Source organism: Anolis carolinensis, chromosome 3, assembly GCF_035594765.1.
Source record: "Anolis carolinensis isolate JA03-04 chromosome 3, rAnoCar3.1.pri, whole genome shotgun sequence".
NCBI lineage: Eukaryota > Metazoa > Chordata > Lepidosauria > Squamata > Dactyloidae > Anolis > Anolis carolinensis.
Window position 1 is genome coordinate 165,922,435 of NC_085843.1, and position 15,012 is coordinate 165,937,446.

At 37.6% G+C, this 15,012-nt stretch overlaps 1 protein-coding gene across 10 annotated transcripts in view; it reads right to left on the minus strand.

The window, feature by feature from the left end:
- Positions 1–497: 497 nt before the first annotated feature.
- The window catches only part of cabcoco1 (ciliary associated calcium binding coiled-coil 1), a 210,813-nt gene continuing 196,298 nt past the window's right edge, over positions 498–15,012 (minus strand). For 9 of the 10 annotated variants that reach the window (XM_062975779.1, XM_062975784.1, XM_062975781.1 and 6 more), the window contains 3 exons: positions 12,201–12,323; positions 11,754–11,885; positions 1,710–1,977 (listed from right to left, as the gene is read on the minus strand). In XM_062975779.1, coding sequence (XP_062831849.1) covers positions 1,903–1,977; positions 11,754–11,885; positions 12,201–12,323 — 330 coding nt within the window. In that variant the 3' untranslated portion in view covers positions 1,710–1,902. Of the gene's footprint in view, positions 1,174–1,709; positions 1,978–11,753; positions 11,886–12,200; positions 12,324–15,012 lie in introns of those variants that run through there. The other variant, XR_010004460.1, reaches the window with a different exon arrangement.

Genomic DNA, 15,012 nt, shown 5'->3' on the forward strand with positions numbered 1-15,012 from the left:
TGCACCCAGCCTGCCCTCCCCCCATCTTCCTTCTTTATGGCAGACAACCGAAGCAGCCAGTTCCAGGCTGCTACGGTGATCCTGACAAGATCTTACATAAAAATCTAATATTTGTGCTATTGATGTTGAGGGAGTCTGACAAAAATGATAGCACCAAAAGAGAAGGAAAACAAGATACATAATATTAGAATGAACTGGTCATTTTTGCAACATTATCTTATTGTTTTAAGTCAAAAGGAGAATCATAGGTAGAAGTCAACAAAATGATTGTACTTTATTGCTCTGACCTATCTGAAAGAAACTTTTTTTGTTTCTGCCTCACTGGAACCATCTCTGTAAAAGCCCACGGATAAGGTGTATTACTTAAAAGGGCCAGACCACTTATGTCTACATTGTGTTGAAAGCCATACAGACATCTCCTCCTGAAGTCAGATTATTTTAGGCCACATGACAACAGCAATGGTATTTTCCTCCTCCTCCTCCTCCTCCTCCTGACATGCATAAATTCATCAACCAATAGCCTTTGTCAGTATTACCACTCACCTGGATGGCTTAGCAGTCCAATCCATTCTCCCTCCAGAGAGTGAGCATGAGAACTTTAAGTATTGCAACCTAAGCTGACTGGCTGCCCCTTTCTTCTCTCTCTCTCCAACTGTGTGAGGAGTTTGGTGTTCATTTTGTTTAGGGAAATTTTAATCCTTAATTTTAGGGCCTTACACAGGCCCTAAAATCCCAGAGAAACCTGGATAAAAGGGAGAGGGGTTGTGGCTAGCTTGCTGAAAATTCATGCTGAATCATCACAAAAATGCCACAAAAGAAAATGAAAGACAAAACCCCCAACACATAATATTGTACTTGCACTTGTGATTTTTGAAGTCTTGAAGGAATAGGATGGCACATTGTCTACATCAGATCAACATTGTTTGCCACTGCACACAAAGAAAATTATACAGAAATTATATGGGACGGAGAATAGCTAAGATATGGGGGGCAGCAGCTTCAGATGACAAGTTTGGGGAAAGAATATATATCTGTGTATATATGGATATATATATATATATATTCTTTCCTTTCCTTACTTAGTTTATCCATACCTCACAACCTCTGAGGATGCCTGCCATAGATGTGGGCGAAACGTCAGGTGAGAATACTTTTGGAACATGGCCACACAGCCTGAAAGACATACAACAACCCTGTGATCCCAGCCATGAAAGCCTTCGACAACACATTCATCAGCATAGCTAAAAAATGAGGGAGAGAGAAGCCCCTCAAGTTTCCTCACTGACAGTAATTTTTCCTTAATGCTCATGCACAAACACCATTAACGAGGTACTTACAAAGATTCTGAAGTTTCATAAAGTTTTGAAATTTTTACCCCCAAAACTCAGAAAGTTTAGAAATGAAGCGCCAACGCCTCCTACTTTTGAACATAGTTTAGAATTATTTTTTTTGGATCACACATGCCTAATAGATAGTTGTAAGATTCAGTAAGGTTTTTGTCTGGGGACAAGATGAATCAAGTTTCAGAAACCATGGACCCTAAGAAGGCTTATGATCTCTACCAGTGTAGAAATCTTTTATACTCATGCACACAATATATGTTTCCCACCTTCACAAAGATAAGGAAAATATTCACCAATCATATGCTATTTAAATGTAAAAACCAAGTCAAACCATGACATTGCTTTAAAAAGGAAAGTTCAGGGGGGTTTTTAGTTTCTGTTTTTCATTTATTACTCAATATATATGTAATACATAAAGATGTTGTATTAGAGACTTCAGAACAATACTCGCTGGATTGAGAAACACTGACTTCATTATGCTGACCTTCAGAAATAAAATGCATCTAGATAATCTGTGTGAGGCACTGTCATCAATCAGTTTGCAGAAGGTTTTCATTTTTCAGATTTTCTTCAGCTTGTCTATTCTTGTAGAATAGGCCTCTTCCTGCGTTTGTAGCTTTTCATTTATCTCAGACTATAAAAACAAATTGTTTAAGAAAAGAAAGAGATAAATTGTTTGTTTAAACCAGTATGACATAACAAAGCATAAAACAAAATGAATAAACACTCACAATGACAAGATACATATCTACCTTTATATAATACAGACTTATGATTGTGTAATATTGTCACGACCCAGGCTGCAGAGCACCAATAACCATACACAGAGGCCAGAATCTATCTAATAACTTTATTGTAGGAATATATAAAGTTAATAAAAATAAGTGTAGAAAATAGTCCAGAATTAGACCTTTCAGGAAAGGTCAGAATTAGTCCAAAAAAGCAATGTCCAATAAGAATTATTAAGGTCCAAAGTTGTAATCCAATAACCGAAACACTCACTTTGCCAAGCAAAGTGAGGGGAGATGACAAGGTCCTTTAGTCCATGAAACTTGAGCGAGGCTAGGAAATAACTTGATACTTGAAACAAGGCTTGAACGTGGAACAAGGTAACTAAGAACAAGAACAAGGTCCGTGGAATAACTTGATAAATCCGTGGAACAAGGCAAGGATTGATCCTGGGAAACAAGGCAAAGTCCGTAGATAAACAAAGGCTGGGAAGCAAGGCGAAGGCTGGATAGCAAGGCAAGGCTTGAGCAGGAGCGAGGCTTGAACCGGAGCGCGCTGTCCAGACACAACTCGCTCCGTAGGCTGACGAATTGACTCCGCGAAGTTACTACGCGGGTAAAACACCTAAATAGAGTCTAGCTTTCCCGCCGAAGCAGTTCTCTGGGAATCAGAACCGAAAGCTAACTCTGAGACCAGATGTGAGACTCCCCAAAGATTCTCACGAAAAGCAGTCTTAATTGGCCACATTCTTAGCTGCAATCCTCGCACTCCTGCGCGAAGCTGAATCCAAACTTCTCTGTTGTTTACAAAACTCCCGGCGCAAGAATACGGGAGAAGTAGGCTCTGGGCTTGTTTGACATACTTCTGGGAGACAACTTTCTTGCAGGTGCAAGGTTCCCAGATCTGCCTGGGAAAGATCTGGCTGAGAGGAATCCAGTTCAGACTGGGAAGGTAAAAAACCCAAGTTTTCATCTTCATCAGGAATTACAATGTCCTGAGCAGGACTACAAGGCCCATGGGTCATCACAAATATGTTTGTGATTTTGTCTTACATGTAAGTCAAAAAGAAAGAAAAAACACAAACACTGGCTTAAAACCAAGTTGAATACCCACAGTAGCATTCATGAATCCACAAAGCATTCCCTACCCTTCAAGCCATATCCAGTTCTTTATAATGTTTAGATGGAAATAGATGAATATGTATAGTTTTAGCAGAAACAAAAGCAATCTGTGCTTACTTAAGCACAGCTGGATAGTTGGTTTCTGTTTAAGACATAATATGTAAATAAGTTGAAATCTTGTACATCATTCATCCATCTAACGTGATACATTTATCAACATGATATAGACCACATAGGTGTTAATTGACCGTGGCCTGTTCACACATTATTCCCATTCTGCTGAGAGGCTGCCCCTTTCGCTGAGGCTCTAGTGAGATATAAGACTTTCATTTAAACACTTAAGAACTCAGTTAAGCAATGATACCTCCTAGTTTTTGTCAGCCTCTTCCTTGAAAACAGGAAGGAGATATAATGATCAGCTGTTCTCTTAATGGTTTTAGCACAGCAAAGATTGTCATTTATCTTTCAATAGCTGTCTGTTCTGCAGATGTTATGATGCTGCATCTATGTTTACATAATAACACTTTCATCATACTACTATATGCAGAGCTCAGAGTATTATGTGTTTTTGATAAACAGCAAATGGTATGGTAGTAATCAACTCCCCCCTCCCAAAAAAACCCCTTACTTTTTCAGATTAATTTAATCTATAAATACCAAAAGGATTTGCTGCAGATATGTAATTGCTAGAAAAATATCCATGGTGGTTAAAGAGATGTTATTGAAAATGTAATGAAACCGGCAACAGCAAGAGCAAAAAACACAACCATTTTTTAAAGAGTTTGCTTGTCTCTTTTAGCAAAATCATATCTACTAATAAACACCATATTTCAGAGCATCTGAATGCTGATATCCTCCAGCAAGGATAATGTGCTCCTGCAACTTTGCTGCCCAAAGCAACACTAGATCACTAGATTAGTGGCCTTGAAATTCAGGTCTATGCACATTTGCATTCATGGGGGAAAAGGCTCAGTATGATACAAACAGCCCTGCAAGGAAAAAAATGCAACAAATAATGCAGAATTTTCAACGATTTGACATTTTCTCTGCAATTTCAGAAAAAGGACATATTCATATTGAGTATGTGAAGTCAAGACTACACTTTCAGTTGATTTCATAATCATGTTAATGATTATGATAAAGAGAAATGGAAATTAATTCCCAGATTATGAAAGACACTTATGAGTAATTGCTTCATAAAGAATGAAATGGAGGACAGCAAAAAGGCATTTTCTTGGAGAGAGCTGTATATTGTAGGCAGGCACATTCCCTTCTCCACTCACCTAGCCTGTTTCTCTTGAATGATAAGGACTGTGATATTGTCACCAGTTTTGAGAAAAGATTCAACTGCCATCTGTTTGGTTTGTTTGTAAGCTAGGAATGGACATGCACCCATCCTCCAAGCCAACCATGCCTTCACATGTTAACCCTCTGAAAATTGCTTACTACATATTAGGGGTCATCATTTTATTACAATATATTAAAAGTAAAGGTTTCCCCTGACGTTAAGTCCAGTCATGTCTGACTCTGGGGGTTGGTGCTCATCTCCATTTCTAAGCCGAAGAGCCGGCGTTGTCCGTAGACACCTCCAAGGTCATGTGGCCGGCATGACTGCATGGAGCGCCGTTATACAATATATTACAGCCCAGAAATCTGCAATCTAAGAATTAGAATATTTTTAAAAGGCAATGTTTATGTAAATAGCATTTAAATGTCAGTTAAAATCTATCCAAAACCAAAAGCCCATTTAAAATTCAAACCCATTGAAAAGACTCATAACAAATGTCTTATGGAATAAACTTTCATGGATAAAACCCCACTTCATCAGATACACATATTTTTTTCTTTTCCATACCTCCAAAAGTTTTCCTACAATTATATATACTGTTATATATACCGTTTTATGGGAGGAAGGAGTATGCAGAAAGTTAAGACAGTGATTATTATATAAAAGTGTATCAATTCAGAAAACACTCTATGTCAGCACAGACATATGTGTCTTTGTAAGCCAGGAATGTGATTAAACATCCCACCCCTCCTTGATTCGGAAAACCAAGTGGAACCAAATGGCGACAAGAGTACATGTAAAAAAGGTCTAGAGATCCTGGCAGACCACAAACTAAACATGAGTCAACAATGTGATGCACCAGCCAAAAAGTGAATGCAACATGTAACAGTTTCACTCTATTCAGTATTGGTTAAGTCTCATCTAGAATTCTTGGCAACGTGTATAGAAAAATGTACAGAGGAACTGTTAACGGCCTGGAAACCAAGCCCCATGAGTTACAACGTAAGCTGAATCTACACTGCCCTATATCCTAGGACCTGATAAAATATTATTTGTTTTGAACTGGATTATATGAGTCCCCACTGCCATCAGAGATAAACAGATAATCTGGGATCAGATCCTGGAATATAGGGCAATGTAGAAGGGGCTGTAGGGAGTTGGGCATGTTTAGCTTGGAGACGAAAACACTGGAGAAGTCATGTGACTGCCCATTTTTAAATATATTAAGGAATATAATGCAGAAGATGGATTAAGCTTGTTTTCTGTTTTTCCATAGCCAATTTTCCACAAGCCAATTGAATCAATTTGCAAGAAAAAATATTCTACTTAAGCATCTGCTGATGATAGGAGCTATTTGACAAGGGAATAGACTCAGATGTTAGCAGACTCTTCTTCATTGAAATAGAGTTTGGTCAGCCATCTTTGGGGAGTGCTTAAGTTATGTAATCCTAGATAGATGGTGTTCACAATCTTTTGTCGATATGATTCTATGAATTCTGCACACAGTGGATTTTGTGGTATTTTCTGGATGGAAATTGGAATCACATAAGTATGTATACTGGTCAATACGAGTTAGTGCTTATATGTCCATTACATGTCACCATGTAATACAGAAATATTGAGAAAGTAAGTCTGTTTGGGGGACTACTCTAGGATCAGGTCAATGATGGAGTAAAAAATATTGAACTTCTAGTGAGACTCCTGCAGTGACGTATATCCACAAAGCCATCTTATTGAAGTTACAGTCAATGAGGTTATCTCGGGCTGAAGAGGGGCCTTGGCGAATGGATCTGAGAAAGCATGGTTTTAAGTCAGCTATTAAGCTGTTAGCATACTGTTCAACTGATCAAAAGAAACTATGGACTAAACTGCTAAAGGAATTTTTGTAAGTGTGAAATAGCAGGATTTAGTAGGCAGATGTAAGGAACAGCACCAGGGATGGTATTCCCAATAGCTTGCCTACTTTTTATGGGAGGTTTGATCTGTGAGATTATCATTAATGGACCATCATTTCCTTGAGAAGTCACTGGTGTCCCATTAGGAACTTGGATGGTTTGATGACAATGTTTATATAATCAGACACCCAAATACAATAGTAATTGATACCTAAAATGACAGAATTTACTAAACTGCTGTTATATACATTCTGAGTAGCAGATGGACAGATGATATCTGAGAGACACAATAAAAGAGTTAAACCATATTGAAATATCATATACAAATCAAAGTACCATAATTTTCTTTTTGACATTGCCCTATATAAGTACAGTAGAGTCTCACTTATCCAACATAAAACGGGCCGGCAGAACGTTGGATAAGCGAATATGTTGGAAAATAAGGAGAGATTAAGAAAAAGCCTATTAAACATCAAATTAGGTTATGATTTTACAAATTAAGCACCAAAACAACATGTTATATAACAAATTTGACAGAAAAAGTAGTTCATTATACATTAATGCTATGTAGTAATTACTGTATTTACGAATTTAGCACCAAAATATAACAATGCATTGAAAAAAATTGACTACAAAAATGCGTTGGATAATCCAGAACGTTGGCTAAGTGAGTATTGGATAAGTGAGACTCTACTGTAAATAAAAAAGTCCTGCTTAGTTTTTAAAAAATCGTATTCCTGTCAATTTTTTGAACATGTAAGACAGGATGGCAGGTAGAAGAATTGAGATGAGCAGCCCATGTTAAACATATGATTATGGACCTTTATTTTACATATCATAAGTTTCTATGTACCTCTAACTCTGTCTTAGAAGATGTACTGCGGTCCTCTTTGTTTATTGTTTAAGTCCAATTACATTACCTTACATTATCTTATATCACAATAAATTTCTAAATTCCAGTGAAAAGTTATTGCGCTGCCTTTGTACCTTCCGGCAATTATATTCAAGTTTTATTAATTGTCACTGAGCCGAGCAAGAGAAGAATATTGGTTGCAAATCCCCTGGAGAGAACTGTGTTTCTCTTGTAGATTTATTACAGACGATGACAAACATGAGAGGTAAGCTTGGCTGGCCTTCAGCTGCACCATAATGTGCATGAAATTGCAATAAAACCAATGTTCTTATATGACATGGTGTATTTATGGAGTAAACATAAATGATTAATTTGGTATCATATGAATTTCTTAGAAAGTTAATCAAATTCAACAAGGAAACCTCTTTCAAGCTCTTTCTTTATGAAGCTCCACTCTCTGAAGTAACCAGATATTACATTCATTTTCTAATAATAAAATATAGCATATCCGGCCACAGTTCGTGGAAATATCAAGTAGTCTTGGCGATTTGTTGACTATGCTGACACTGCTGTTATAGGCCAGGTCATTACAGAGAAAATGGGATGCATGAAATAGAGAGGTTATAGGATTATAACACAATGTGTATTCTTTCTACATAATACACAATAACTCCTTGAATTAACACACTGTCTAGCCATTTGTGATGTACCATGCCAATGCCATACCACATTAGGCTTCCTGTTTTTTTCTGCCCAACTAGGAGCACAAAAAGGGTTTATTTATAACCCACCCTATCTCCCCTAAGGGACTCGTGGCAACACATAAGACATAATACATGGCTGATTGGAGGTGTTAAGCCTTTTAGATCAGACTGTGCAGTTATAATGTATTATCTCTCTCCTCCAGTCCACATCTGCTAAACAATAAAATATTGAAAGAAATAAAGAACATGACATACTCAGCACTCCTCTGAAGTGGCTGTCCATCATTCACTCATTCTTTAGCACTGCCAAATGCTTATAGTCCCATGTTTTCTCTTGAAGGTCCTCTAGTATTGGTCTGGACAGCCATACAATTAACTGAGATTTCTCAGAGCTTCTGTAGCTTTAATTAAAGGTTTCCAGTTTGGAGATCTTCCTTGTTTTTCCTGCTAACTATGGGCCCTTCTACACTGCCATATAATCCAGTACAAAGTGGATTTTATACAGCTGTGTGGAAAGGGCCTACATCTTCTGATAATCTTACTCTTCTTCTTACTGTAGAGCAGACATGTACTTGTCTCTAGAAAATACTCTCTTTTTACTGACATGGTGAGTTTCTTTTATCAACTGAAAGTATTGAGTTTGTTTTTCTTCCATATTAGACCCAAAGTGGCATTGTTGTTGTTGTATTTTTTCACCATTTATTTTAGCTTTAAAGGAAAGAGAAGCAGGAAAAGAAGAAAATATACAGCACATGGCGCAGTATGTTAAAGTGTTGAGCTGCTGAACTTGCGGACCAAAAGGTCACAGGTTCGAATCCGGGGAGCGGAATGAGCGCCTGCTATTAGCCCCAGCTTCTGCCAACCTAGCAGTTCGAAAACCTGCTAATGTGAGTAAATCAATAGGTACCGCTTCGGTGGGAAGATAATGGCACTCCAAACAGTCATGCTGGCCACATGACCTTGGAGGTGTCTACGGACAACACCGGCTCTTTGGCTTAGAAATGGAGATGAGCACCAATCCCCAGAGTAGGACATGACTGGACTTAACATCAGGGGAAACCTTTGCCTTTACTTAAATAAATATTAAGCCATTCCCTTGCAGGTACAGGAACACATACTGGGGGAATTAAGGTGGGATTGGCTCTCCACATTAGGATGATAAGAATAATTGACAGACAATGAGCCCGCAAAGGAGGTGTCAGATCCAGTATGACAGAGTGCCTCCCCACATGGAAAGAAAATCTTTCAGATTGATATAAACAAATATAAGTTTAAGCAGTGCAATTCCTTGGGATTGATGGTATTTTATTTATTTTTGTTGCTTTTGTATTTGTATTGGGAGGAGGTTATTTGATTTTTAAAATCAGGACATATTGAACTGGTCCTAGATTTGAAGAGGAATTTTAAAAATTAGAATTAAAATATTTGATGGGAGTTATAATTCACTGAGTCACGGTGGCGCAATGGGTTAAACCCTTGTGCCGGCTGAACTGCTGACCTGAAGGTTGGGTTGTTGACCTGAAGGTTGCCGGTTTGAATCTGCAAGATGGGGTAAGCTTCCATCTGTCAGCTCTAGCTTGTGGAGACATGAGAGAAGCACAGCTAAACACATCTGGGCGTTCCCTGGGCAACATCTCTGTAGATGGCCAATTCTCTCACACCAGAAGCAACTTGCAGTATGCTCTCAAGTTGCTTCTGACATGATAAAAAATTCACTGATGCATGATGGCATTATAATTATAAAAAAATGGGAGAAGAAAAGAATAAAAAAAACTCTCTTGAGGGTGGGAACATAAGTTGCAGCGACTGCATGGAACTGCCAGAAAATAATCCAGAACAACAGTTACATTGTCTGGCTATTTTGCAAATTGAAACTATTGCAACAAATACTGAAATCTCCCAACACATTTGCACTGTTTGGAGGAATCATAAGGGTTGCTCTGTTAGTTCTCATGGATGATGAAGAGGAAACAAAATAGCAGCCAAGGTCTAAGAACATGAAATTTCACTTTGGAAAGCTCATTTGCTGAATGAAATTTGTGAGTAGATTTATATAGGGATCTTGGCCAAAGCAAAGGACATTCTTGCATGATACATCAATATATTATGTACTGTATAGAATCTTTATTTTAATTCACCTTCCAGCTCATTGTGCAAAAGCCATGTCTCAGCAACATCAAAGGACTTTAGAGTGGAAGCACTAGAGCCCTTTATAGTCCTAAGTACTACAAAGCTACAGAAGTCCAATGGATTGTAGGGTCGATGGTCAGGTTTAAACAATATGAAAAAGACAGACAAGCCAACACCTTTTCCAATTTCCTTAAAGTCACTGCAAGAGTTTTCATCTATACACATTTCTATAAGAAATTCTTTCATTTAGTGTAAGGATTTAATCAGACAAGCTGGGGAAAAATGAGGGAAAGCAAGGAAAATTGTCTTCTTTGTGTGTAAATTTGTGTGTAAAATCGTCTTCTTTTTGTGGTGTTCTGTCTTAAAGAAGATGGAAAATTTACTCCCACTTCTAACTCAACCATCTGCTTAGAGGAGACACGAGACATCGTTCTTAAGACAGATAACACTTCTTTCCCAGTGGTCCTTTCCCTATCCAATCCCCTTATTCTCAATCACTGGAAGTCCGAAACTGACTAAGCACTATGATTCAACAATGGCAAATTTGGTACATCCCATCCCATATGATTCCCCTCACCTTTTTCCATTTCCATGTGCATTGGAAGCTCAGAAGATGCCTTCCAACCAGCTCCAGTTCCACCCATTTCCCTACATTTCAGAGGCAATTCACAAACAAAGCAGCACAAGCAAGAGGCGGAGGTCCCTTGTGTTGTATAATGGGATCTGCATTGTTTTGTCTATGAACTGTTTTAGAAGTGTGTTGGAACGGGTGGGGGAGGGGCGGATCTTGCATGTGATGAAGTCATAAGAAGGTGAAACTGGAGAGGATACTTTAAGAACTGCATGAACAGGATCACACCATGGCTAAGATAGCAAACATTCATAAAAACATATACAGTGTTCCCTCACTACTTCGCGGTTCACTTTTCGTGGATTCGCTGTTTTGCAGTTTTTCAATAAACTCTAAAAGAATATTATAAATCATAAAAAATTTACAATTTACTGCCTAAGGAAGGGAGGAAGGAGAAGCCGAAGGGAGAGAAAAGGAGCCCAAGTGGCAACGGGAAGAGAAGGAGGCGATTTATCAACACACGACTGGTTAATAAAGACTTAAAATAGTGTATAACTACTAAAATAATGTATAAATATTAAAATAAATACAGTAGAGTCTCACTTATCCAACATAAATGGGCCGGCAGAACGTTGGATAAGGGAATATGTTGGATAATAAGGAGAAATTAAGAAAAAGCCTATTAAACATCAAAATAGGTTTTGATTTTACAAATTAAGCACCAAAACATCATGTTATACAACAAATTTGACAGAAAAAGTAGTTCATTACACATTAGTGCTCTGTAGTAATTACTGTATTTACAAATTTAGACCAGAAATATCGTGATGTATTGAAAACATTGACTACAAAAATGCATTGGATAATCCAGAACGTTGGATAAGCAAGTGTTGGATAAATGAGACTCTACTGTATAGTGTCCCTACTTCGCAGATTTTCACTTATTGTGGGTGGTCCTGGAACGTAACCCCCATGATAAGTGAGGGAAAACTACTAACAAATTATCTTCTGGCACATGATAATTTACAAGGTCAGTAGCCTTATGTAGTTGTTCACTATCTTATCTAGCTGAGGATTAAGTTACAGTTATAGTTAATCAAGATATTTTAGTAACAATACCTGAACAACGCTGATCATTTCATTGGTAATTACACCAAGTACTGACTGGACATCCTCTATGGTATAACCCACCAAAGGATCTATCACGCTTTCAGGCTCAGGTTCTTCTTCTGGATAGTCTTCATCCATCTCCTAATAGAGGACAAGAAAATCTCCCATTAAATGTGTTTCTTTGCACACAACATACAAAATGGCATGAAAGCAGAATGCTTGGAATTTCTGTGCGAGTAATAAAAAGAAGAACAAAGCAGGTGAATGCCTTGCCATCATTTGATACTGCAGTCTCAGCAAATATTCATTTTAGAAGTTAGCTTATGGTGCATTTAAGTAGCATATTTTAGAAGAGGATTATCTGCACAGCCGTTTTACTAGATGAGGAATGAGGGTGGAGGGGTGGACATGTCATTTTCTTGCACAAATTATTTTAACAAGGAAAATCCCCTTTACCTTGATTTCCTCTTCTGTCTCTGGGCCTGATATGATAAATTTAGAATAAATCTCATAAGGCAGACCTTCTTCCAAGGGAGCAGGGAAAGGGCTGTCTGCAGGCTTCACTAGTTCTACTATGTTCTGTTCAAAAGAAGAAGAAAGGGGGGGGGGCAAGATGTAATTAATGTTCACAATTTGCTGATGGTTTTTTCAAGAGGAGAAATAAAATGCTTCAGGCTGTCAGCAAACAACACTTTTTGTTACTCTTCAAGTGCTCCAAACTGAATGACTTCCTGACATCTTTTCCAAAGATGCAGTTAATTTTTAGAAGTATGTTGTTTCCAAGGGCCCTTTTTAAAGCTGAAATATTTATATCTGAGGAGATGCTGTATTCGGCTATATCCTAACATAGAGCAATGCCATAATATACCTTAAAATTACTAAGCATAGTGGAATACAAGGTTTGTGAAGGACCTCAGGTGATAAATATCGTCAGCATCATATAAAAGGCAATAACTCCCACAAACACATGCACATAAATCTATTAATTATATTAATACATAAATGTGGTATTTATTTGCAAGTTCACAAACTGAAGTTAATGCTCAGATACATCTGGCCAGCCAGGAACTGAAAAGCTGAATTCAAGTTTTGCTACTTGATAGGAATTCCTATCATCCACTTCCTACAGCACAAATTGCTTTGCATTGCTAACCCACTGAGCTGTATGCCACAAGTGCTCTCTGAGATAAGAAGCAGCAAACCTTTGCTGCCCCAATGTTTTTTTTTAGACCAAAAAGATCCTCTCCCAGAAAAGAAATAGCTGCCTATGGGGTGACAATAGCTGCCTAATGAGTGACCAAGGTGGAAGAACATGACATTTAGTTGCACACTTCAAACATATCTTTGTGCCGTGGCTAGAAATGGGAAGGCCTGGGGAAAAATGGAAAAATTGGGGAAAACAGGAAAAAATGGAAAAAAGGAAAAACCTGGAGGGAAAACAGGGAAAAACTAGCTTCCCCCCAATTTTCTGTTTTTTTCCAGGCCTTCCCATCTCTAGCTGTGACGAGACGCATATGTGTGTTTGTTTGCAGTCAGCAGGGGAAAAAATTGTAGTCATATTATATTAAAACATTTAGCATGCAGTGCACTGGAAAGAGGCCTCAGTTGTAGTCATGGTCTATGAAGCATACAATATTATTGATTGGATGGAGACCTTAAAGCGAGTCAAAAGATGTGACGAAAGCTTCTAAGTAGATCTCCATTACAAAGTACTGCAGCTGGCCCTCCACATTCACAGTTTTAACTTTTATGGATTTGATTTATTTGCAGACCTGATTCATATATTCTCTCTAGGTCTTCCAGGGTGTCTCTATGGCCAATGTCTGCCAGAAATTGACAGTAGAGTTGCCTTGAAGACCTAGGAAAATCTAAGTCATCTAGTGTGATTCTATGCTTTCTCAGATAAGAAAATAGTGAATTTAAAACACTTTTTGTTCACTTTCACAGGTCTCCTGTGTCCCAAATCTGTGCAAAATGGGTAAGCACTGCTGTGTTTCTTTTAACTGTTTTAACTGCAGGCGATATTATGACATGTTCTCCAACCTTTGTGTTTCACAAAGCGCTGCTTCACAGATTAAGCTGCTTTAGCTTTTACAGTCCATCCAAAGATATTACCCCCATATTCATTTTTGGCTTGGGAGCAGAATTCAGTTACCATTTACCATTTAAAAGTTATTCAGCATTTAACATTAAGACTTTTTATGCATACTATACTTATGTATCCTTATAGTGAATTCTATGGCTATAGTTGACTAACCCTGAACTTGTTTTCTTTGCAATGGTCATATATTTGCCCTGTGAGCAACACCCATAAATTTAGCCAGCTACAAGTACATTACAGCAGAACTAGCCTCTTTTGTTAATCACAACAGTCCTAGCATTTAGCCAACAGGTTTCTAAAAAAGTGCCTGCAGTTGTAACCTAAAGTGAAAATGAAATATTTTGTTTAGTAATAGAGGTTTATGACCAGAAGTGTGCTTTGAAGCCAGAATGTAGTGATCTAAAACGAGCTACTTGACTTGACCCTTTCTATATTTTGCATTCTTAATAAGTCCAGGGAAAATGCAGAATGAATGAATTGTGAAGACAGCCCAGAGCCAAATGTATTTAAATGAATCCTTCTGATGCAATATGTTCCTTTCAAAAGCACAATTAAGGCTTTGTATTTCTTTTAAACAAAACCTCATGTATACCATTACCAATGATTATGCAGTAAAATCCATTTAAAAATAAAGCAGACAAGGTCACCATTATAATCCTGTTTTTAACATTACATTTTTTTCCTTATGGAAATGTACAGCTTTCTTAGGCACATAAATGCATTTCAGGCAATTTGCTTCCACAATAAATTGGTTTCCCAGCAATAAAAGTAAATTAAAACAAAATTTTGTACTGTTATTTTGTTGTTGTTGATAGCACCCAAACAAGCAACATTTGCTGCATGATACTTCCTCCTTGTACAATTTTTAGTTCTGAATCGTAAAATGGTTTAAATAGAAAAGGGCTGACAAATCATCAGACAATCATACCAAACAATTTATTCTGGGAATGAAGTGTTGTGCTTATTACCGAGACACAGCTAGATCCTGCTACATCAATGCAAAGGCTTTCATAAGCTATGAAATTAAATGTCTGATTATGCTGCATTACTTGAAATCCTGTTTGAATAGATACACAAGTCAACTATGTTCATCCATAATTCTTCTTTACTCAATATAGTAATACACTAGTCACTGCTTGCATTTAATTCTGAACTCCATCAGCTTTT